Here is a 21,039-nt window from a genome sequence, read left to right as displayed (position 1 = left end):
CCCTCCCAGGGAAGGGCTTTACCAGGACTCAGTACGGGTCTGGGGTAGCTGAGCCGGGCCTCCTGAAGGGCTCAACTCAGCTGGCCCCCCAGGCTGAACCGTGGCATGTCAACCCAACTGGGGTCAAGAACTCCATCCCTCCTCCCTGCCATAAAAATGAACCTGGCGTTATAACCATAAACCAACATTTTAGCTGCTCTAATGTACACCAGAATAAAGCAAAAGCACTCAGCATCCCACACTGCCCGCCCCCCAACCCAGCAAACACAATAGAGGCCAGCTGGGTGGTGGCATTGCTCAGTGGCTGGGTGGGCGGGCAGCAGGGATGTGGCATGTAAAAGTTCAGCCCATGATCAGAGACTTCAAGGACAAAAAGAAAGATATAATACTCCAGCTAGCAAGAGCACACAAACAGCCTCGACACAGCACTGCCCTCCTCCAGCCACCCCCCTACACCCGTTTTGCCCCCCCCGACCTGAGAGGTTTCCTGCTCGTGCCAAAGGGGACTCAGGAGACAGACACCTGTCTGGGGCAGGTTTCAGAGCAAATATACCCAGTTTATTTTGGAAGCAAGTACCCTCCGGAATTTTTATTTGCTGCATTTAAAAAACATCTAAGGCTGTTTGTGTGGTTCTTCCCCAAACCCTCAACCCTGCCAAGGCCAGTTTTAACACCCAAGGTCCTTTCCGGATTCCAGGCCTGGAGGCTGTAGGAGACCACTGAATCCCTGAGGACAAGAGGATGGTGTCCTCTGGCCAAAGTTTCTCCAAGCAGAGCCAGCTGCTCCTGACGGCTGGTAACACCCCCAGGAAGTGGTAACCCTGAAGGCGGTACTTGGATGGGTGCCTGCCTGATAGAGGCGGTTTCAGGCTAGCCCTCCCCGGATCCTCAGCCAGAGTGGTCATCACCAGCTCCAAGTGGAGTCAGGTTGCCAAAGTATTCTTGCAACTCAAGCAGGGCCTGGAAGCGATGGGAGATGGTGTTCTTCTCAGCCTTGGGCATCTCTGCATACCTAAGGGGCAACAGTAGCAGCTCAGAGAAGAGGGGGCCCAGATTCAGGGAGGGTGTGTACACCTCACCTCATCCTGGAGCCCAAAGCTCAAAAAGTCCCTAGGAGAGGGTAGTGGGGCTACCAGCTCCTGGCAACCAGAGTTAATTTTTAAAAAATCAGTCTTAAATTCCCCTGTAGGTAGAAACCCATATTAATGAGTGTGAAAGGATCTTAAACTGGTTCTAGTGTGTCCAAAAGTCATCAAAGGGAAGCTGGGGACAGGGGGATGAGCTGCATGCTTTATCAGCTTTGTCATCTGTTGACGGGAAGCAGTGGGGCCTGACAGAGCAAACATAGCAATCTCCTCCAATGCACTGTGGGGCGGGCAGGTGGGGGCAGGGGGCAGCAGATGAGCCTTGAACAGCCAGCCAGTGGCCTGCCATCCATGGCAGGACTCCAGTGAGGTGAGAATCCCTACTCCAGTTGTCACTTTCACATCTATGCTGTCAAATATGGTGGCTACCAGCCACTGTGGCCATTTAAACCAATTACAACTGAATAAAAATAAATTCTGTTCCTCAGTTGCTCTAACCACATTTCAGATGCTCCGCAGCCACACGTGGCTAATGGCTACCGGATTGCACAGTGCAGATATAGAGCCTTTGTGTCACCAAAGTGCTGCTTCATGTTGTCCTCAGCCCTGCCTGGCTGTTGTGAGGCCTCAGGCCACACTCCCTAAGGGCCCCCCTCCAGCTTGACAAACCCGATTCCAATAATGGCCAACATGTCCCGTGTAAATAAGCGGGGGCTAGCATGAAATACTGAGAACACCTGGCACTGTGGGGGTGTAACGTGGTGGCCAAGTGCTAACATTTTTCCAGACTAAATGGGGGTCAGATAATCATCCAACAAAGCTGACAAGCCCAGGTCAGAGCGGGGAAGCCACTGAAGCTACAAAGCTGCTCTGCGCTGAGCTGAGCCCGAGAGCCCAGGACTTCAGCTATGCCCAGCTGCCTCCCAGCTGTGGACCAGGCCACCCAGATTCCTTGCATCCACCCCAGCAGAGCTGCCTTCAGCCGGAACGGCACCTCAGAGCCTGCCCCGCCTGTATCCGCGTGCCTGCACCTGGGCAGGGCACTGACCCAACCCAGACCACGGCCATCCCCACCCCACACCCCTGAAAGAAACTGGGGCTCCTTACGTCTGCTCATATCCATCAGGCTGAAAGCAGGGGTCCCAGCCAAAATCCCGGCAGCCACGGGGCACCACAATCTGGCCCTGCCAGAGGAAAGGGGGACAGGTGTGCCACTGGGTGTGGAGGAGATGCACTGTGAGGAGGGCAGTAGCCAGACTGAGTTTGGTTTATGAATTTGGTTAAACCCTATTTACTCAAAATATATTATTTCAAGGGGTCCATGGTGCCGGCAAATGTTTGCTGAACACAGATAAAATGCAGAGCAGGACGGCTCGCTCCCCACAGACAGGGAGGAACCACATGCTTGATTAGCCCACAGATACCCCTGGGACCAGCCTCCCTCTCTGAAGCTTTGACAAACTGTGACCTCACTGAAGAAGAGAAGCAACTTTGAAAGACTGACAGAAAACATTTTCTCCTAATAGGAAGTTTGAGGGCCCTGAACCTTGCAGCCAAGCCCTGTGCCTGCTACTATTACTGCATTTCTCAAAATACAAGGGAGGCTCTAACAAATGAAACAACAAAATAGAAATTACTTTGCACAATGTTCAACACAAAAATGAGCTCAGTAAATACTGGCTGTAATAGGCAAATTCCAAAAGGAAAATGTGACAAAGATAACCAGTGTCAGGCTTCCCTGGTGGCACAGTGGTTGAGAGTCCGCCTACTGATGCAGGGGACATGGGTTCGTGCCCTGGTCCGGGAAGATCCCACATGCCGTGGAGTGACTGGGCCCGTGAGCCATGGCCACTGAGCCTGCGCGTCCAGAGCCTGTGCTCCACAAAAAAAAAAAAAAAAAAAAAAAACTTATAAAATACAAGGGAGGTAGTAGAGGATGGGGATTAGCCATATAAATTCCAAGTCATTCAGACCAAAGGTAAATTTTGCTTCTGCTAATGGGGAGCTGTGTGACTGAGGCCAGTTACTGAACCACTCTGAACTTCACCCATGCAACAACTGTTTTTTGAATGCCTCAGCGAAGCAGGCACCAGGAAAACAGAAAATCGTAGCCTTGCCTTCACAGAATGGAACTCTTAAGCAAAACAAGCATTACATCAGTAAACACATTAATGATTACCAAATGCAAAGTGTCTTAGAGGCAACACACTGGGAGCTGGGCTCAAGAATAACAAGATGGGGAGCTCAGGGAAGGCCTCAGTGAGGAGGGGACACTTTGGCCACATAAAGGACTAGGGCAAGAACATTCTAGGTGGAGGACACAGCTGTGCTGAGGTCCAGAGATGGAAAAGGCTTATCATACGCACTGCTGAAAGGACAACGTGGCTAGGGTTTTTTCGAAAGCACAGGGGAGAACAGAACAAGGAGAAACAAGGCTACCTCAGTTAAAGTCAGGGCTGGCAGCAACAAAGTACAAACAGCAGCCCAAGCTGGGGAGACAATAGGGAATGGTCGGATGAAAGTGATCAGGCCCCATCAGCAGCACAGCTGCTAGTCAGTCATGGTGCAGGAAGTTGGGCCTGTGGTTGTTCATACTTTTGATTTTTGAGAGAACATTTCTGTGAAAGTAGCAGACCACTAAAACTAACTGTTAAAAATGTAACCAGGCAATATGATCCAGCAATCCCATTTCTGGATATATACCCAAAAGAATGAAAACAGGATCTTGAAGAGATATTTGCACACCCACGTTCATAGCAGCATATGAACAAGCCAAAAAGTGGAAGCCACGCAAGTGTTCATCAATGAATACAGGCAGACCTTGGAGATATTGTGGGTTCAGTTCCAGACCACTGCAATTAAGCAATTATCGCAATAAAGCAAGTCACATGAATTTTTTGGTTTCCTACTGCATATAAAAGTTATGTTTACACTATATTGTAATCTATTAAGTGTGCAATAGCATTATGTCTAAAAAATAGTGTACATACCTTAATTTAAAAATACTTAATTGCTAAAAATGCTAACCATCATCTGACAATGCAGGATTGCCACAAACTTTCAATTTGTAAAAACATAATATCTGTGAAGCTCAATAAAACGAGGTATGCCTGTAAACGGATAAAGGAAAAAGTGGTATATATATACAATGGAATATTATTCAGTCTTAAAAAAGGAGATCCTATCACATGCTACAACATGGATGAAACTTGAGGACATTATGCTAAGTGAGATAAGCCAGTCACAAAAAAACAAACACTGCAGGATTCCACTTATATGATGTATCTGAGGTAGCCGAACTCTTAGCAACACAAAGTAGAATGGTGGTTGCCAGGTGCTGGAGAGAGGAGGGGAAGATGGAGTCATTATTCAATGGGCATAGTTTCAATTCTGCAAGATGAGAAAGTTCTAGAGATCTGGTGCACAACAGTGTACACTATTGTATTGTACACTTAAAAATGAAGATGGTAATTTCTGTTACCTGTTTTTTCACCACAAAAATTAAAAATCTAATCAGGGAGTGTAAAGTAAAACATCTGTGGACAGTCCCTGGTGGAGCCACTGGCATAGGGCTATGTGAGCTATGGTGGGACTTTGGATTCTATCCTGAGCAGAAAGGACAAAGCAGAGAAATGATGTGCCTGAAGGTACACTCCTGCCACGGGGAGGGGATGGATGGGCTGGGGCGGGGGTGGGGTGGGGGAAGCAGGCCAGCCCAGAGGGTGGTCTGGACCCTGTGAGAAGCAGCTGAACCTACGGTCTGATAGGTAAGCATGGGGGCACTGAAGGGCAGTTTTGAAAGGAATGAGTTGGGGGGAGAAGGAAGATTCTATATGAACATAAAAAGTTGGAAAGGCTGTGAGATGTTCAAGGGAAGCTGTTGCCTCAGCAGTGGGATGAGGAGATTCAAGCTTGGAGAAGTCTGGGCTATAGATGTAGCTCTAGGAGTTGTCACCTTCAGTTTCCACATCTGCTTCTCAGGACAGCATACACTGCAGAGCTCTGGGTATACCAGGCCCCAACAGCTGTAAGCCACTGTGCGTTTCCAAACACCTGACTCTGGGGTCAAATAAGTTTCGGGATTGACAGCACTTCTAGCTGTGGTACCCAGGGGCGCGCCCTCCCCACTACAGTCCTGCAGCATCATCGCGAGTCACAGCGCCCTCTGGCGGCACTCTGGGGAACGAGCATGGGTACGCACCGAGGTCCGGCCCCTGAAGAGGCGCACAGGCTCGCTGGGGTCCCCAGTGCTGAGCGCGAACGTGCAGAGTGCATAGGCCGACTTGTCTTGGAACCCAGCCAGGAGCTGGTGGAGACCTGCGGGCACGTGCAGTGAGGGCTCAGCGCACTCTACGCTGCCCGGCCCCAGCCCCCTCTCCGCACTCAATGGGCCCAGGTGGCGAAGGGGAGTTATACCTATCACCAAATAGGCCCTGCGCTGATAACCCAGGAAGTTGGGTGATGGGGATGTGGGGTTCCTTATTCTACTACTGTGGGCTTCAGGGTATGCGCTGCTGGGACCAGGGGGAGCAGCAGGGTGTCCCTCTCCCCACCCCCCACTGAGGCAAGGACAGCAAGAAGTGGGGCCAGTCCCTCTGAGCCAGAATCAACTAGAGCCCCTTTGTCCCTCAAACACAAAGCTCTCACCACCCACCCCCACCCCATCCACTCCTCCCAAATCTCAGTGCTCCCTGGCACCGGGTGTATAGGGAGAGTGTGAGCTGTAGATTATAGATGGGGAAACTGAGGTGAATGGAGACTCCGTGAAGGGGATGGAACCCGAGATTCCTGATTACTAGTTGGAGCTCCTCTCGTAGAACCCACAGATTCTTAATTTCAAACAGGTCTAAAGAAAGAGACATGGGGATAATACCTTCAGGCTTTAACTTCTCCAGAAACCACTTTCTGCAAGAGAAATAAAGGTGAGTCAGACACCACAATCAGATGGATGTTCTTACCACCTTGTTTCTGGGCTGCATCTCCCAGGGATTAGAGCCCTGGGAGAGCAAAGAATGTCTCAACTCAAAATGAAGAGAAATAATCCAATAGGAAAAAGGAAATGGAGACAAAGAGGCAATCCACAAAAGAACTGATAAACCAGTGAAGCCCTCAATCTCACTGGTAATTAGGGAAATGCAAATTAAAATTGCATGTGGTAACATTTCCCACTCCCGCCATTACAAAATACTAAAAAGTCATAAAACAGTGCTGGTAAGAATATGGAGCAATGTACACTATAAGTGTGTAGGGGTGCTACTGCCTTGGCAAACAAATTAGCAATCCAAAAGTTAAAGATACAGTTAACCCTTGAACAACATGAATTTGAACTGCATGTGTTCACTTATACATGGATATTTTTCAGTAGTAAATACTACAGTAATATACAGTTGAATTCACTGATATGGAAGGCCAACTGTAAGTTAAACACAGGTTAACCCCCCCCCAAGTTGTTCAAGGGTCAACTGTATACATACCCAAGACCTAACAAATTGGGGTATTTGTACCCTAGAGATACACAAAGACCTTCTGAGGGGGTCCAGGGTACTGGATAGCTTTAAGGAAATCCATCTGCAGATCTCAACTTCCTTATTTCCTCTTTCCTGAAACTGATCTGCCCACAAATGTACCTCTCCAATGGGTGAGTTCCCCTTGCCCATCTCAACTTACACAATCACATTCTCATACTTTACAAAAGAAAGGTATGCCTCTTCCCCATCCCTAATCCTCCCTCAAGACAATCTGACATACTGGTGTTGATGCCAAGACAGTGAATGACCCGCAGTATCAAGTAACAAATCATTTCAAAGTTCAAGTGGTTTTGTGGCCAGGGCCCTGCAAAAGGGTGGGGGAGCACTCACATGTAGGGGCCAGGGAGGCCCCCAAGGGCGTTGAAGCACAGACAGGTGTCCTCCACCAGTACAGGGCCCTGCACCTGCAGCACAAGAACATGCAGCCCTGAGACCCGCGTCCAGCAGCAGGCCCCACCTCCACCCTGAATTCCCCTGCCATCCAAGCCAGGGCCACACTCACAGCTAGCTGGGATGTGCAACAGCAGCAGCAGATAGAGGTCCATCTGCTCTGGGTAACAGCTGTTGACTAATGTCTTATCTTCATTTTAAAGGTAGGGACATCAAAGCCTTGGCAGGTTGTAAAGTTTGCTCCAGGTACAGTGACAGGAGAGCTGGGATTCATACTCAAGCAGCCTGACTGTTTACAAAGCACTCTTTTTCAGTTCCACAGAGGTGTGTGAGTGCAGGGTGGATGTATGTGGGGAGAATGTAGGGGTGGAATGTATGTACCTGAGAATTGGGAAGAGTGAATTATGTGTGTGTGTGGTCATCTAGGGGGATACTATGCAGTCAAGGTTGAGAAAGGAAGGCAGTATTCCAGAGCCAATATTAACTGACTCCAGCCTAGCTAAGCCTGGAAACGTCCTTCAAGTCATTATAAAGTGTGCCCACCATATTCTCTACCCATCCCCAGCAGGCACAGACCCCAGGAGCCACCAGGACAAGAGGCGCAAGTACAGGACATGTGTGGAGCAAGCACCTGGCGAGCTGCCTCCTGACACTTCCGAATGGAAATCTCATCAGGCTCTCCTTGGTACTCTGGCACTTATCAGAGAAACAGACACACAGTCAGGTCACAGAGAGAGAGAGAAATTGAATCATCTTTTAAAAATAGAACTAATCAGAGACATACGGTCAATCTTCTGTGCCACCAAAGTGCATGGAAACTTATCTCCTAGAATCTGAATGACCTGTTCCAAAACGAAAGAACATTTATCACCATTTGTTTAACTATTCCCCATTACTACACAAGCTGTCACCCATCTTTCTCGTCAGGTAACTCTCCTGTCAGTCCCCTAAAGCTCACCAAGTCAGGCCCATGAGCCTCACCCCAGCCTTCAGGGTCCCACCCCAGCAGGTCAGCTCCCCCATCTCCTCACTCTCCAATCCCTCCCTCCTACTTCAGGTCTCTGTTTATGCTAACCACCTACCTAGAACACCCTCTTCCCTTCTCAGTGCTCCCAAAACCTATCCTTTGGGCCAAGAATTTTCTATCAGGGGTTACCCAGAATTCAGGAGATCTGTGAACTTGGATTAGGAAAAACAAAACAAAACAAAACAAAACACTTTATTTTCACTAACCCCTACCTGAAATTTAGCGTCCCTTTCAATAGTGAATATAGAAAACAAACACAAATAGCATTAGCATCTCCTGTGATATTTAAACCTATTAAAATCGCAGATGTTGTCATATCCCATTACAGTTGTAGCAGATATCTCAAAATATCATTTACAAGGGGCAGAGTCAAGATGGCAGCGTGGGAAGACACAGAGTTTGTGTCTCCCTACAACTAGGGCGCCTGCCAGATGGTGGTGGGGGACCTTGACGCCCAAGGAGACGGGAAGAACCCCCAAGTGAACAGCTCCTGCGATGGGAGCTCTGAGTCTGAACCACTGGACTAATAAGAGAACCTCAGACCCCAGGAAATATTCATTGGAGTGAGGTCTCCTGGAGTTCCTCATCTCAGCACCAAGACCCAGCTCTACCCAACAGCCTACAAACTCCAGTGTTGGAAGCCTCAGGCCAAACAACCAGTTCCTGTTTACAGGAACACAATCCCACCCATCAGAAAAAATGAGAGGGTAATAAAGTATGTCACAGATGAAGAAGCATGGTAAAAACCTATAAGACCAAATAAATGAAGAGGAAATAGGCAAGCTACCTAAAAAGAATTCAGAGTAATGGTAGTAAAGATGATCCAGAATCTCAGAAGTAGAATGGAGGCACAGACTAAGAAAATACAAGAAATGTTTAACAAAGTTCTAGAAGAATTGAAGGACAAACAGAGATGAAAACACAGTAACTGAAATGAAAAATACACTAGAAGGAATCAATAATAGGATAACTGAGGCAGAAGAACAAATATAAGTGAGCTGGAAGACAGACTGCTGGAAATAACTGCCAAGGAGCAGAATAAAGAAAAAAGAATGAAAAGAATCGAAGACAATCTCAGAGACCTCTGGGACAATACTAAACACACCAACATTCGAATTATAGGGGTCCCAAATAAGAAGAGAAAAAAAAAGGGTCTGAGAAAATATTTGAAGAGATCATAGCAGAAAACTTCCCTAACATGGGAAAGGAAATAGCCACCCAAGTCCAGGAAGCACAGAGTCCCATACAGGATAAATCTTAAGAGAAACACACCAAGACACATATTAATCAAACTAACAAAAATTGAGTTCAAAGAAAAAATATTAAAAGCAGCAAGGGAAAAGCAAAAGATAACATACAAAGGAATCCCCATAACATTATCAACTGATTTTTCAGCAGAAACTCTGCAGGCCAGAAGGGAGTGGCAGGATATACTTAAAATGATGAAAGAGAAAAAACTACAACCAAGATTACTCTACCCAGCAAGGATCTCATTCAGAGTCAAGAGAGAAATCAAAAGCTTTTCAGACAAGCAAAAGGTAAGAGAATTCAGCACCACCAAACCACCTTTACAACAAATGCTAAAAAAACTTCTCTAGGCAGGAAACACAAGAGAAGAAAAAGACCCACAAAAACGAACCCAAAACAATTAAGAAAATAAAAATAGGTACATACAATCGATAACAACCTTGAATGTAAATGGATTATATGCTCCAACCAAAAGACACAGACTGGCTGAATGGATACAAAAACAAGACCTGTATATATGCTGTCTACAAGAGACCCACTTCAGACCTAGGAACACATACAGACTAAAAGTGAAGGGATGGAAAAATATATTCCATGCAAATGGAAATCAAAAGAATGTTGGAGTAGCAATACTCATATCAGATAAAATAGACTTTAGGGCTTCCCTGGTGGTGCAGCGGTTAAGAATCTGCCTGCCAATGCAGGGGACACAGGTTCAATCCCTCCAGGAAGATCCCACATGCTGTGCAGCGACTAAGCCCATGCACCACAACTACTGAGCCTGCTCTCTAGAGCCTGTGAGCCACAACTACTGAGCCCGTGTGCCACAACTACTGAAGCCTGCATGCCTAGAGCCTGTGTTATGCAACAAGAGAAGCCACCTCAATGAGAAGACTGCACACCGCAATGAAGAGTAACCCCTGCTTGCCGCAACTAGAGAAAGCCCATGCACAGCAACAAAGACCCAACACAGCCAAAAATAAAATAAATAAATTTATTTTAAAAAATAGACTTTAAAATAAAGACTGTTACAAGAGATAAGGAAGGACAGTACATAATGATCAAGGGATCAATCCAAGAAGAAGATATAACAATTATAATCGCTTATGCACCCAACATAGGAGCACCTCAATACATAAGGCAAATGCTAACAACCATGAAAGCAGAAATCAACAGTAACACTATAATAGTAGGGGACTTTAACACCTCACTTACCCCAATGGACAGATCATCCAAACAGAAAATAAATAAGCAAACACAAGCTTTAGATGACACAATAGACCAGATAAGATTTAACTGATATTTATAGAACATTCCACCCGAAAGTGGCACAGTACACTTCCTTCTCAAGTGCACACGGAACATTCTCCAAGACAGATCACATCTTGGCTCACAAATCAAGCCTTGGAAAATTTAAGAAAATTGAAATCGTATCAAGTATCTTTTCTGACCACACTGCTATGTGTAAATCAATTACAGGAAAAAAACTGTAAAAAACACAAATACATGGAGGCTAAACAGTGCACTACTAAGTAACCAAGAGATCACTAGAGAAATCAAAGAAATAAAAGAATACATAGATACAAATGACAACAAAAACACAATGATTCAAAACCTATGGGATGCAGCAAAAGCAGTTCTAAGAGGGAAGTTTATAGCAATTCAATCGCACCTCAAGAAACAAGAAAAATCTCAAATAAACAATCTAACCCTACACCTAAAGCAACTAGAGAAAGAAGAACAACGAAAACCCAAAGTCAGTAGAAGGAAAGAAATCATAAAGATCAGAGCAGAAATAAATGAAACAAATGAAAACAACAGCAAAAATCAATAAAACTAAAAGTTGGTTCTTTGAGAAGATAAACAAAATTGATAAACCCTTACCCAGACTCATCAAGAAAAAAAGGGTGCAGATCAATAAAATTAGAAATGAAAAAGGAGAAATCACAACTGACACTGCAGAAATACAAAGGATTATAAGAGACTACTACAGACAACTATATGCCAATAAAATGGACAACCATGAGGAAATGGACAAATTCTTGGAAACGTACAATTTTCCAAGACTGAGCCAGGAAGAATTAGAAAATATAAACAGACCTATCACAGGTAATGAAATTGAAACTGTAATTAAGAATCTTCCAACAGGACTACCCTGGTGGCGTAGTGGTTAAAAATCTGCCTGCCAATGCAGGGGACACAGGTTTGATCCCTGGTCCGAGAAGACCCCATATGCCATGGAGCAACTAACCCCATGTGCCGCACCTACTGAGCCTATGCTCTAGAGCCCACGAGCCACAACTACTGAGCCCATGTGCCACAACTACTGAAGTCCGCCTGCCAAGAGCCCATGCTCCACAACAAGGGAAACCACCACAGTGAGAAGCCTGTGCACCATAACGAAGAGTAGCCCCGGCTTGCCGCAACTAGAGAAAGCCCACGCGCAGCCACGAAGACCCAGCGCAGCCAAACGTAAATAAGTAAAAATAAATAAATTTATATATAGGGCTTCCCTGGTGGCGCAGTGGTTGAGAGTCCGCCTGCCGATGCAGGGGACATGGGTTCGTGCCCCGGTCCGGGAAGATCCCACATGCTGTGAAGTGGCTGGGCCCGTGAGCCATGGCTGCTGAGCCCGCGCGTCCGGAGCCTGTGCTCCGCAACGAGAGAGGCCACAACAGTGAGAGGCCCACGTAACGCAAAAAAAAAAAAAAAAAAAAAATTTATATATAAAAAAAATCTTCCAACAAACAAAAGTCCAGGACCAGATGGCTTCACAGGTGAATTCTATCAAACATTTAGAGAAGAGCTAACACCGATCCTTCTTCAAACTCGTCCAAAAAACTGCAGAGAGAGGAACGCTCCCAAATTCGTTCTATGAAGCCACCATCACCCTGATACCAAAACCAGAATAAGGTATCACAAAAAAAGAAAATTATAGTCCAATATCACTGATGAACATAGATGCAAAACTCCTGAACAAAATACTAGCAAACAGAATCCAACAACATATTAAAAGGATCATACATCAGATGCAAGGATTCTTCAATATACGCAAATCAATGTGATACACCATGTTAACAAATTAAGGAATAAAAACCATGTGATCATCTCAATAGATGCAGAAAAAGGTTTTGAAAAAATTCAACACTCTTTTCCGATAAAAACTCTCCAGAAAATGGGCATAGAGGGAACCTACCTCAACATAATAAAGGTCATATATGACAAACCCACAGCAAACATACTCAATGGTGAAAAACTGAAAGCATTTCCTCTAAGATCAGGAAAAAGACAAGGATGTCCTCTCTCACCACTCTTACTCAACATAGTTTTCGAAGTCCTAGCCATGGCAATCAGAGAAGAAAAAGAAATAAAAGGTATACAAATTGGATAAGTAAAACTGTCACTGTTTGCAGATGACATGATACTATACATAGAAAATCCTAAAGATGCCACCAGAAAACTACTAGAACTAATCAACGAATTTGGTAAGGTTGCAGGATACAAAGTTAATGCACAGAAATCTCTGGCATTCCTATACACTAACAACGAAAAATCAGAAAGAGAAATTAAGGAAACAATCCCATTTACCATCGCAACAAAAATAATAAAATATCTAGGAATAAACCTATCTAAGGAGGTGAAAGACTTATACTTGGAAAACTATAAAACACTGATGAAAGAAATCAAAGATGTCATAAACAGTTGGAGAAATATACCATATTCTTGGATTGGAAGAATCAATATTATGAAAATGACTATACTACCCAAAGCAATCTACAGATTCAATGCAATCCCTATCAAACTACCAATGGCATTCTTCACAGAATTAGAACAAAAAATTTTACAATTTGTATGGAAACACAAAAGATCCTGAATAGCCAAAGCAATACTGAGAAAGAAAAAAGGAGCTGGAGGAATCAGGCTCCCTGATTTCAAACTATACTATAAAGCTACAGTAATCAAGACATTATGGTACTGGCACAAAAACAGAAATATAGATCAAGGTACAGGATAGAAAGCCCAGAGATAAACCCATGCACATATGGTCACCTAATTTACGACAAAGGAGGCAAGAACATACAATGGAGAAAAGACAGCCTCTTCAGTAAGTGGTGCTGGGAAAACTGGACAGCTACATGTAAAAGAATGAAATTAGAACACCACCTAACACCACACACAAAAATAAACTCCAAAAAATAAAAAAATAAAAATAAACTCCAAATGTATTAAAGACCTAAATGTAAAACCAGACACTATAAAACTCTTAGAGGAAACCATAGGAAAAACACTCTGACATAAACGACAGCAAGATGTTTTTTGACCCACCTTCTAGAGTAATGAAAATAAAAACAAAAATAAACAAATGGGACCTAGTTAAACTTAAAAGCTTTGCACAGCAAAGCAAACCATAAACAAGACGAAAAGACAACCCTCAGAATGGGATAAAATATTTGCAAATGAAACAACGAGCAAAGGATTAATCTCCAAAATATACAAACAGCTCATGGAGCTCAAAATCAAAAAAAGAAACAACCCAGGCTTCCCTGGTGGCGCAGTGGTTAAGAATCCGCCTGCCAATGCAGAGGACACAGGTTTGAGCCCTGGTCTGGGAAGATCCCACATGCCGCGGAGCAACTAAGCCTGTGCGCCACAACTACCGAGCTACTGAGCCTGCGCTCTAGAGCCTGCAAGCCACAACTACTGACCCCCTGTGCCACAGCTACTGAAGCCCGCGCACCTAGAGCCCAAGCTCCACAACAAGACAAGCCACCGCAATGAGAAGCCTGCGCGCCGCAACAAAGAGTAGCCCCTGCTCACCACAATCAGAGAAAAGCCCGCGCACAGCAACGAAGACCCAACGCAGCCAAAAACAAAAATAAATTAAAATAAAATAAAATACATTAAAAAAAAGAAACAACCCAATTAAAAAATGGGCAGAAGACCTAAATAGACATTTCACCAAAGAAGACATACAGATGGCCAAGAGGCACATGAAAAGATGCTCAACATCACTATTAGAGACATGCAAATCAAAACCACAATGAGGTATCACCTCACACTGGTCAGAATGGCCATTATCAAAAAATCTAGAAACAATAAATGCTGGAGAGGGTGTGGTAAAAAGGGAACCCTCCTGCACTGTTGGTGGGAATGTAAATTGATACAACCACTATGGAGAGCAGTATGGAGGTGCCGTAAAAACTAAAAATAGAACTACCACATGACCCAGCAAACCCCACTACTCGGCATATACCCTGAGAAAACCATAATTCAAAAAGAGATATGCACCACAATATTCATTGCAGCACTATTTACAATAGGCAGGACATGGAAGCAAACTAAATGTCCACTGACAGACGAATGGATAAAGAAGATGTGGCACATATATACAATGGAATATTACTCAGCCATAGAAAGAAACGAAATAGAGTTTTTTGTAGTGAGGTGGATGGACCTAGAGTCTGTCATACAGAGTGAAGTAAAGAAAAAAAGTAAAGAAAGAGAAAAACAAATACCGTATGCTAACGCATATATATGGAATCTAAAAAAAAAATGGTACCGATGAACCTAGTGGCAGGGCAGGAATAAAGACGCAGACATACAGAATGGACTTGAGGACACGGCAGCGGGGGAGGGGGAAGCTGGGGAGAAGTGACAGAAGCATCGACATATACACACTACCAAATGTAAAATAGCTAGTGGGAAGCAGGGGCATAGCACAGGGAGATCAGCTCGGTATGCATTAATAAAGCATATGTAACTGGATCACAAATATTTATAATATTTTGAGAATTGTAAATCAATAGAATTGATTTCCTTTGTAATCCTATGTATTTTATTTTGTACATTTAAAAATATTTTCCTGAGAAAGGGTCCAGAGGCTTCATCACTCTGCCAATGGGGTACCATGAGATGAAGAGTTAAAACTCCCTATTTTAGGCCAACTTCAAGTCCATTTTCTCCAGTGAGCCTCCTCTGGCCACTCCAGCATCTTCTTTTTTTTTCTCCTTTTTTGGGGGGGCCGTGCCACATGGCTTACAGGATCTTAGTTTCCCGACCAGGGATCGAACCCGGGCCCCGGCAGTGAAAGCTCGAATCCTAACCACTGGACTTCCAGGGAATTCCCTCCCTCTTCTTTAAATGTGGGAGGGCCACATTCTCAACCAGAAGTAGAGATGGCCTTGGGAGCCGGCACCCACCATCTTGCATGGGGCTCTGTTCAGTGTGGCACTGCCTGTCTGCTTGTCTGGTCTGGCCTCAAGATCCCAAACCTTTTATCAGCACAGGGCTCTGACTTCTGAGGCCACCCTGTAACAGCACGCAAGTGTCATTGGTCCCTATGCTGTAGACAAATGACCCTAATGACTGCACCCCATTGGTCTGCCTCAGACATCTAGTGGGTGTCATCCTGACTCCGCACACATGACCCACCTCCTTGACCATGGCTGACTAAGTAAGGGCAAACCTTTGATCCAAGCAAGGCCAATCAGAGCTGATGTCTGGCAGAAGCCTTACTGCCCCCTCCATCAGAAGGGAAAAATGCAGAAAGACCTCAAAAGGAAAAGGGATGAGCATCCAGAGAGAACTAGAAGGACAAATAAACCCCTCGATAGGGACTCCTGAGAAAGACTTCTCAAGTCCTGTGGGACAGCATACCATTGTATTCCCACGATTGTCACCTGGCTGTTTACATGAGCTCCCTGTGTCTCTCTACTATTTGCAGCCAAAGCGGTTCCATCAACCCCCAGAATTCTCAGAGCTGACCACAAAGTCCCTGTAGGCAGGAACTTTGGATCCACTGCCTCCTTCACTCCTCTCCATTGCGCTGTGAAGCAGACCTCCTGCATAATGGCCATTTCACAGATGGCGGAAAGAGGCTGGGAGAGGCTGAGGACCACATTTCTGGACCGTGGTGGGGTGTGGAACTCAGTTTGGATGCCTCTCCCCACACCCTGTCCGGCCCCTGCCAACCCCAGGCCAGCAGTGGGGTCTGGATCCGCTCCAGAGGGGTGTCAGGGTCCCGGTTTGGGACCTAGCTTAAGAGGTGACCTTTGGGACAAGTGTTAAGGACCCCACCACTCCTTCAGCTCCCGATGCCCCTAAGCTCACAACCCCTGTGCCCGGATTTGTCAAGGCCCTCATTCTATCGAGTCCAACCCCGGGTCACCCCCACTCCGCACACGCGCTACTCCATTCCACGCGGCCCATCCCCTTCCCGATCCAACCCATCCCTCCGGGTCGGACTCTGTTCCCCCTCTGCTCTTCCACCCGCGTGCTTCCCTCCGCCTGGAAGCCACTTCTCCGCCTTCTCCCCAGCCAACCTTGCCACACGCTACCCCCCAACCGCCTCCTGGTCGGCTTCCCACCACTCCCGTCACCTCCTCCAGCTTCTTGGCGTTCCCCGTGACAAACACGATCTTCTTCCCGGACAAGGAGGCCGCCATTGTGAGCCACAAGCACCTGTAAAGTTCACCGGAAGTCCCTCTACTTCCGCCTGGCGGCGGAAGTGGGTGGCCCGTTTTCCGGCCTCGGGTCCCAGGAAGGCCGGCTGTGGATTTTGTTGCGTGCTGCGCGGTATGATGGCGGCGGCAGCTGCAGTCTGGGAACCTTAGGGGCGGGAAGGCTGCGCTGGGCGCCCAGAATCCTTGCTCAGATACCCGGGAGCACAGCGCCCTTTTCGTTTGAGCAGCCTGGGGCCCCGGGCGCTAGAAGGGAGGAGAAGGGCTCAGCACTCCTGCGTCGGATTTGTTGGGGTCTTCCCAGCGCTGGAGGTTGTGTAAGCCGAGACCAGTTCCTCCCGCAAAGAGACGCTCTCCTCAAGGTCAGAAGAGACCGTTCCAGCCACCTGCCCCACCCCTGCTTTCGCCCCTCTCTGGAACAGGGACACCGAGGAAGCAAAGAAGCCCAGCGTACCTACCTCGAGGCTGGTGATGAACTGCCTAGGCTCTGGACGATTCGCCTTAACCGCGGGCACTCTAAAGCTGTCTCTGGAAACTGTTTCCTTCTGGACAAGGGCCCCCAAACCTGGGTCTTTATCCTGACCTCTCCTTCAGCCTCGCTTCCTTAGCTCCTCCTTGCTTGCCAGCTCTGACTATGATCTTAAACTTGGCATAGCCTAAATCTAGCCCGGTCTTTTCCCCTATCTTCCAGATTTGCGACTTCAGCATTTCGACTCGCTTATTACCTCATCCCTCCAGTCCTTTAAGTCCATCATCCCTTCTCAGCCACATCTTTTCATCCCTAACACAGCAAAGAGTAGAAAGTGCCCCAGCAGACCCACCTGTGCGATAGGCCTTGACCCACTGCTGACACCCACACTGGGCAATTCAGCTGTCTCCCTCCTTCATGGACTCAGCAACCAAAGGTTAACAGTAAGGGCAGATTCAGGGCCAGCTCTACTCCTGGTGAGGCAACTCCTGTCAGAGGAGTGTCATCGGAAGTCTGGAGGACTGTCAATGCCTGTATGGGTTATTTTCGTTAATGTTAAAGACTTCTAATAATCTGGATGATTTTTTTTTTTAGATCCCAGAATTTGTCCTCGGGGTGGGGGGGTGTAAATCCCATTGCTCAATGACTTTACCATAGCGGGAGTATTGCATAGGCCAGAAGCCCTCACTGTGTCCTAAGGCAGGTCTGAAGTTTCCCATTCTACCATGTGATCCCTTTCTACCATGTGATTTGCAAGGCTCCTTGGAGTTGGCCTGAGAAGTAGTGGGTTACATCAGGAAGTGGTTGCCTTCCCTCTAGGTCATTTGTCTTCCTAATTCATGAAGTCATGGTGAATCTTCAGGGAGGTGGAGGGGCAGAAGAGGTTCCCGTCAGCAAAGCCGACCTCCTGACTGTTGAAAGCTTCAGCTACAGGGTTATTAAGCATGGAGTATTGGAAATGAGTATTCACTTTAGATAGACCTCACTCTAAATCTGAAGGTCTTGGGGAATTCCCTGGCTGTCCAGTGATTAGGACTCTGTGCTTTCACTGCCGAAGACCCGGCTTCAGTCCCTGGTCAGGGAACTAAGATCCCACAAGCCAATAAATAAATAGTAAATAGATAAATAAATCTGAAGGTCTTGGAGCCCAAGAGCTTGGCAGGGTGGGGGGGAGGGGAGGAAGGAGATGTGTGAATACCTAAAATTGTATGCAGAAGTTTCTGTATGTGTGATCTTTAGTTAGGATCCTTGGTTGCAAGTAACAGAAATCCTCTTAGGCAACAACAAAACAAAAAAGAAATGTATCGATTGCTTCACTTAACTGGTGAGCCAACGTAAATAGTTTCTTAGTTTCTCTGAGCAGAAAGGAAGGGGACTGCATTATTCATTCATTAAGTAGCCTATGCCAGAATTAAAATGTAAATTTTTTTTAATTATTATTTTTTTAATTTTTGGCTGGGGTTGGGTCTTCATTGCTGCGTGCAGTCTTTCTCTAGTTGCGGCGAACGGGGGCTACTCCAGTGTAGTGCGTGGGCTTCTCATTGCGATGGCTTTTCTTTGTTGTGGAGCATGGGCTCTAGGTGCGTTGGCTTCAGCAGTTGTGGCACATGGGCCCAGTAGTTGTGGCTAGCGGGCTCTAGAGCACAGCTCAGTAGTCGTGGCACACGGGCTTAGTTGCTCCACAGCATGTGGGATCTTCCCGGACCAGGGCTCGAAGCCATGTCCCCTGAATTGGCAGGCGGATTCTTAACCACTGCGCCACCAGGGAAGTCCCTAAAATGTAAATTTTTATTTCCTTTAGCAAGGAATATGACAGAAGATCTCTTTGGAATTGCACTTCCGTCATTGTGGAGGAAACCAAGTTAAGCAAAGAAGGACAATTCTTGCCCTCGAAGGAGATTGTCAGGTCCTATCAATTCTGCCTCTGAAATAGTTCTTGAATCAGTCCCCTCCTCACCAGTCCAATGCTACTGTCATGAATCCAGCCCTGTTCTGTTCTTACCTGGACCAGGGCAGCAGCTGTCTCACTGTTGTTCTCCCTGCCATCTTCCACCCCACTCAGTCTGCCCACAAACCTTAAGCAACATGCTTAGGGTCCAGGACCCTGACAATCTGAGAACTCCAAATGAAAGCTGTGAAAGTGATATAATCTGAGGCAGCAAGGAAGTTATATCTATTGACAGTTTCTTGTTTCACCCTTCCAAACAACTTTCTGTGCACATGCAAATTACACACAAAAATGTATCAAGTCTTAATTTTTACTTTTTAACAATATTTTTTATTATGGAAAATTTCAAACTTGCACAAAAATGTCAAACTTACAAAAAAAAAAGCAGTATAATGAGCCCCTATATAACCACTGACCAGCTTTAACGATTATCAACATTTATATGTTTTAAAAGCACTGTCCTGCCCTTTTTGCTTGTTTATAAATTATGAACTTTCAAAATTACAGAAAATCATAAATGCTCAAGTGCCCACCATTCCAATTTAACATATGTTAAAGTGTTAACATGTGTCCATATTTTTTCAAATCCTCCCCTATACACACATCATGGGTCCTGGGATCTTTATGTCATCATACACACAAAATCTTCATACTACTGTAATAGCAAATTCCTAGTAGTTTAATTGTTCTTTGCTTTTCAAAAAATCTTGAGTTTACATCCTGTCCCTAGGTTTTTTTTACACAACTTTATTGAGGTAGAATTTGTCCCCAGTTTTTTTTTTTTTTTTTTTTTTTTTTTTGGCTGCACCACGTGGCATGTGGGATTTTAGTTCCCAGACCAGGGATCGAACCCGCGCCCTCTGCATTGGAAGTGCTGAGTCTTAACTACTGCCAGGGAAGTCCCAGTTTTGTTTTTCTTTTTTAACAGTGTCAAGAATTAAAAGAAAATTTAAATTCCCTGTGAGTATTTAATTTCCTAGTGCTCACTATGGAAAACTGGATCAATAATTCTTGTACAACCCAATAAGTTACTTTAAAATTGCAAGTCTGAGTACAAAAGTATATTACAATTTATTTTTTTTTAAGATTTGGTCTCTACTTTTATTTATTTATTTATTTATTTATTTATTTATTTATTTATTTTTGCGGTACGCGGGCCTCTCACGGTCGTGGCCTGTCCCGCTGTGGAGCGCAAGGCTCCGGACGCGCAGGCTCAGCGGCCATGGCTCACGGGCCCAGCCGCTCCGCAGCACGTGGGATCCTCCCGGACCGGGGCACGAACCCATGTCCCCTGCATCGGCAGGCAGATTCTCAACCACTGCGCCACCAGGGACACCCTGGTCTCTACTTTTAATGAGATCAGATGTCACAGATAATAGGCAAAGCTCTGCTGTTAATGCCATCCAACTTCTTCCCTCCCCAAAGGTAACTGCTATTCTGAAGTTGGTATGTATCATTCCCAAGCATCTTTTTTACTTTTTCTGCATATGTGTGCTTCCATAAACACTGTGGTATTATTTAGTGCTTTTAAAACATACATAAATGTCACGCTGCACATAATCATTTGCAATAATTTCCACTTAACTTTTTTTACTCCCCCAGAATTCATTTTAAAGTTAAAAATTAGGGCCTCTCATTTGCAGCAACACGGATGCAACTAGAGATTATCATACTAAGTGAAGTAAGTCAGAAAGAGAAAGCCAAATACCATATATCTCTTATATGTGGAATCTAATATATGACAAGTGAGCCTATCTATGAAACAGAAACAGACTCACAGACATATAGAACAGACTTGTGGTTGTCAAGGGGGAGGGGTTGGGGGAGGGATGGAGTGGGAGGTTAGGGTTAGCAGATGTAAGCTATTATTGATATATATGGAAT

The 21,039-nt window shown here is 45.6% G+C and overlaps 1 protein-coding gene across 4 annotated transcripts; it reads right to left on the bottom strand.

Moving 5' to 3' along the window:
- Positions 1 to 514: 514 nt before the first annotated feature.
- On the bottom strand, positions 515 to 16,848 carry ITPA (inosine triphosphatase). Of its 4 annotated transcripts, none has more exons than XM_079945291.1 (8): positions 16,658 to 16,848; positions 7,788 to 7,845; positions 7,635 to 7,699; positions 6,944 to 7,017; positions 5,959 to 5,990; positions 5,287 to 5,402; positions 2,193 to 2,319; positions 515 to 1,012 (listed from the first exon to the last, which is right to left on the bottom strand). In XM_079945291.1, exons 1-8 carry the CDS (start codon positions 16,721 to 16,723, stop codon positions 924 to 926), a joined length of 627 nt encoding a protein of 208 aa, XP_079801417.1. In that variant the 5' UTR covers positions 16,724 to 16,848; the 3' UTR covers positions 515 to 923. The 4 variants fall into 4 exon arrangements, with proteins under 4 accessions (XP_079801417.1, XP_079801420.1, XP_079801418.1 ...); XM_079945292.1 differs by having other exon boundaries at positions 518 to 1,012; positions 2,193 to 2,269; positions 16,658 to 16,840; XM_079945294.1 differs by lacking the exon at positions 2,193 to 2,319 and having other exon boundaries at positions 16,658 to 16,842.
- Positions 16,849 to 21,039: the final 4,191 nt, after the last annotated feature.

This window comes from Stenella coeruleoalba, assembly GCF_951394435.1.
Source record: "Stenella coeruleoalba genome assembly, chromosome: 15".
NCBI lineage: Eukaryota > Metazoa > Chordata > Mammalia > Artiodactyla > Delphinidae > Stenella > Stenella coeruleoalba.
This window is presented reverse-complemented; position numbering and strand designations above follow the sequence as displayed.

Excerpts from the sequence above, each read along its gene's own strand:
- ITPA (XM_079945291.1), bottom strand. The coding sequence starts at position 16,723 with ATGGCGGCCTCCTTGTCCGGGAAGAAGATCGTGTTTGTCACGGGGAAC. Across the intron at positions 7,846-16,657 it reads ACGCCAAGAAGCTGGAGGAG|GTCATTCAGATTCTAGGAGA; the intron begins GTGACGGGAGTG and ends GTTTTGGAACAG. Across the intron at positions 5,991-6,943 it reads GGCCTCCCTGGCCCCTACAT|AAAGTGGTTTCTGGAGAAGT; the intron begins GTGAGTGCTCCC and ends TTTCTCTTGCAG.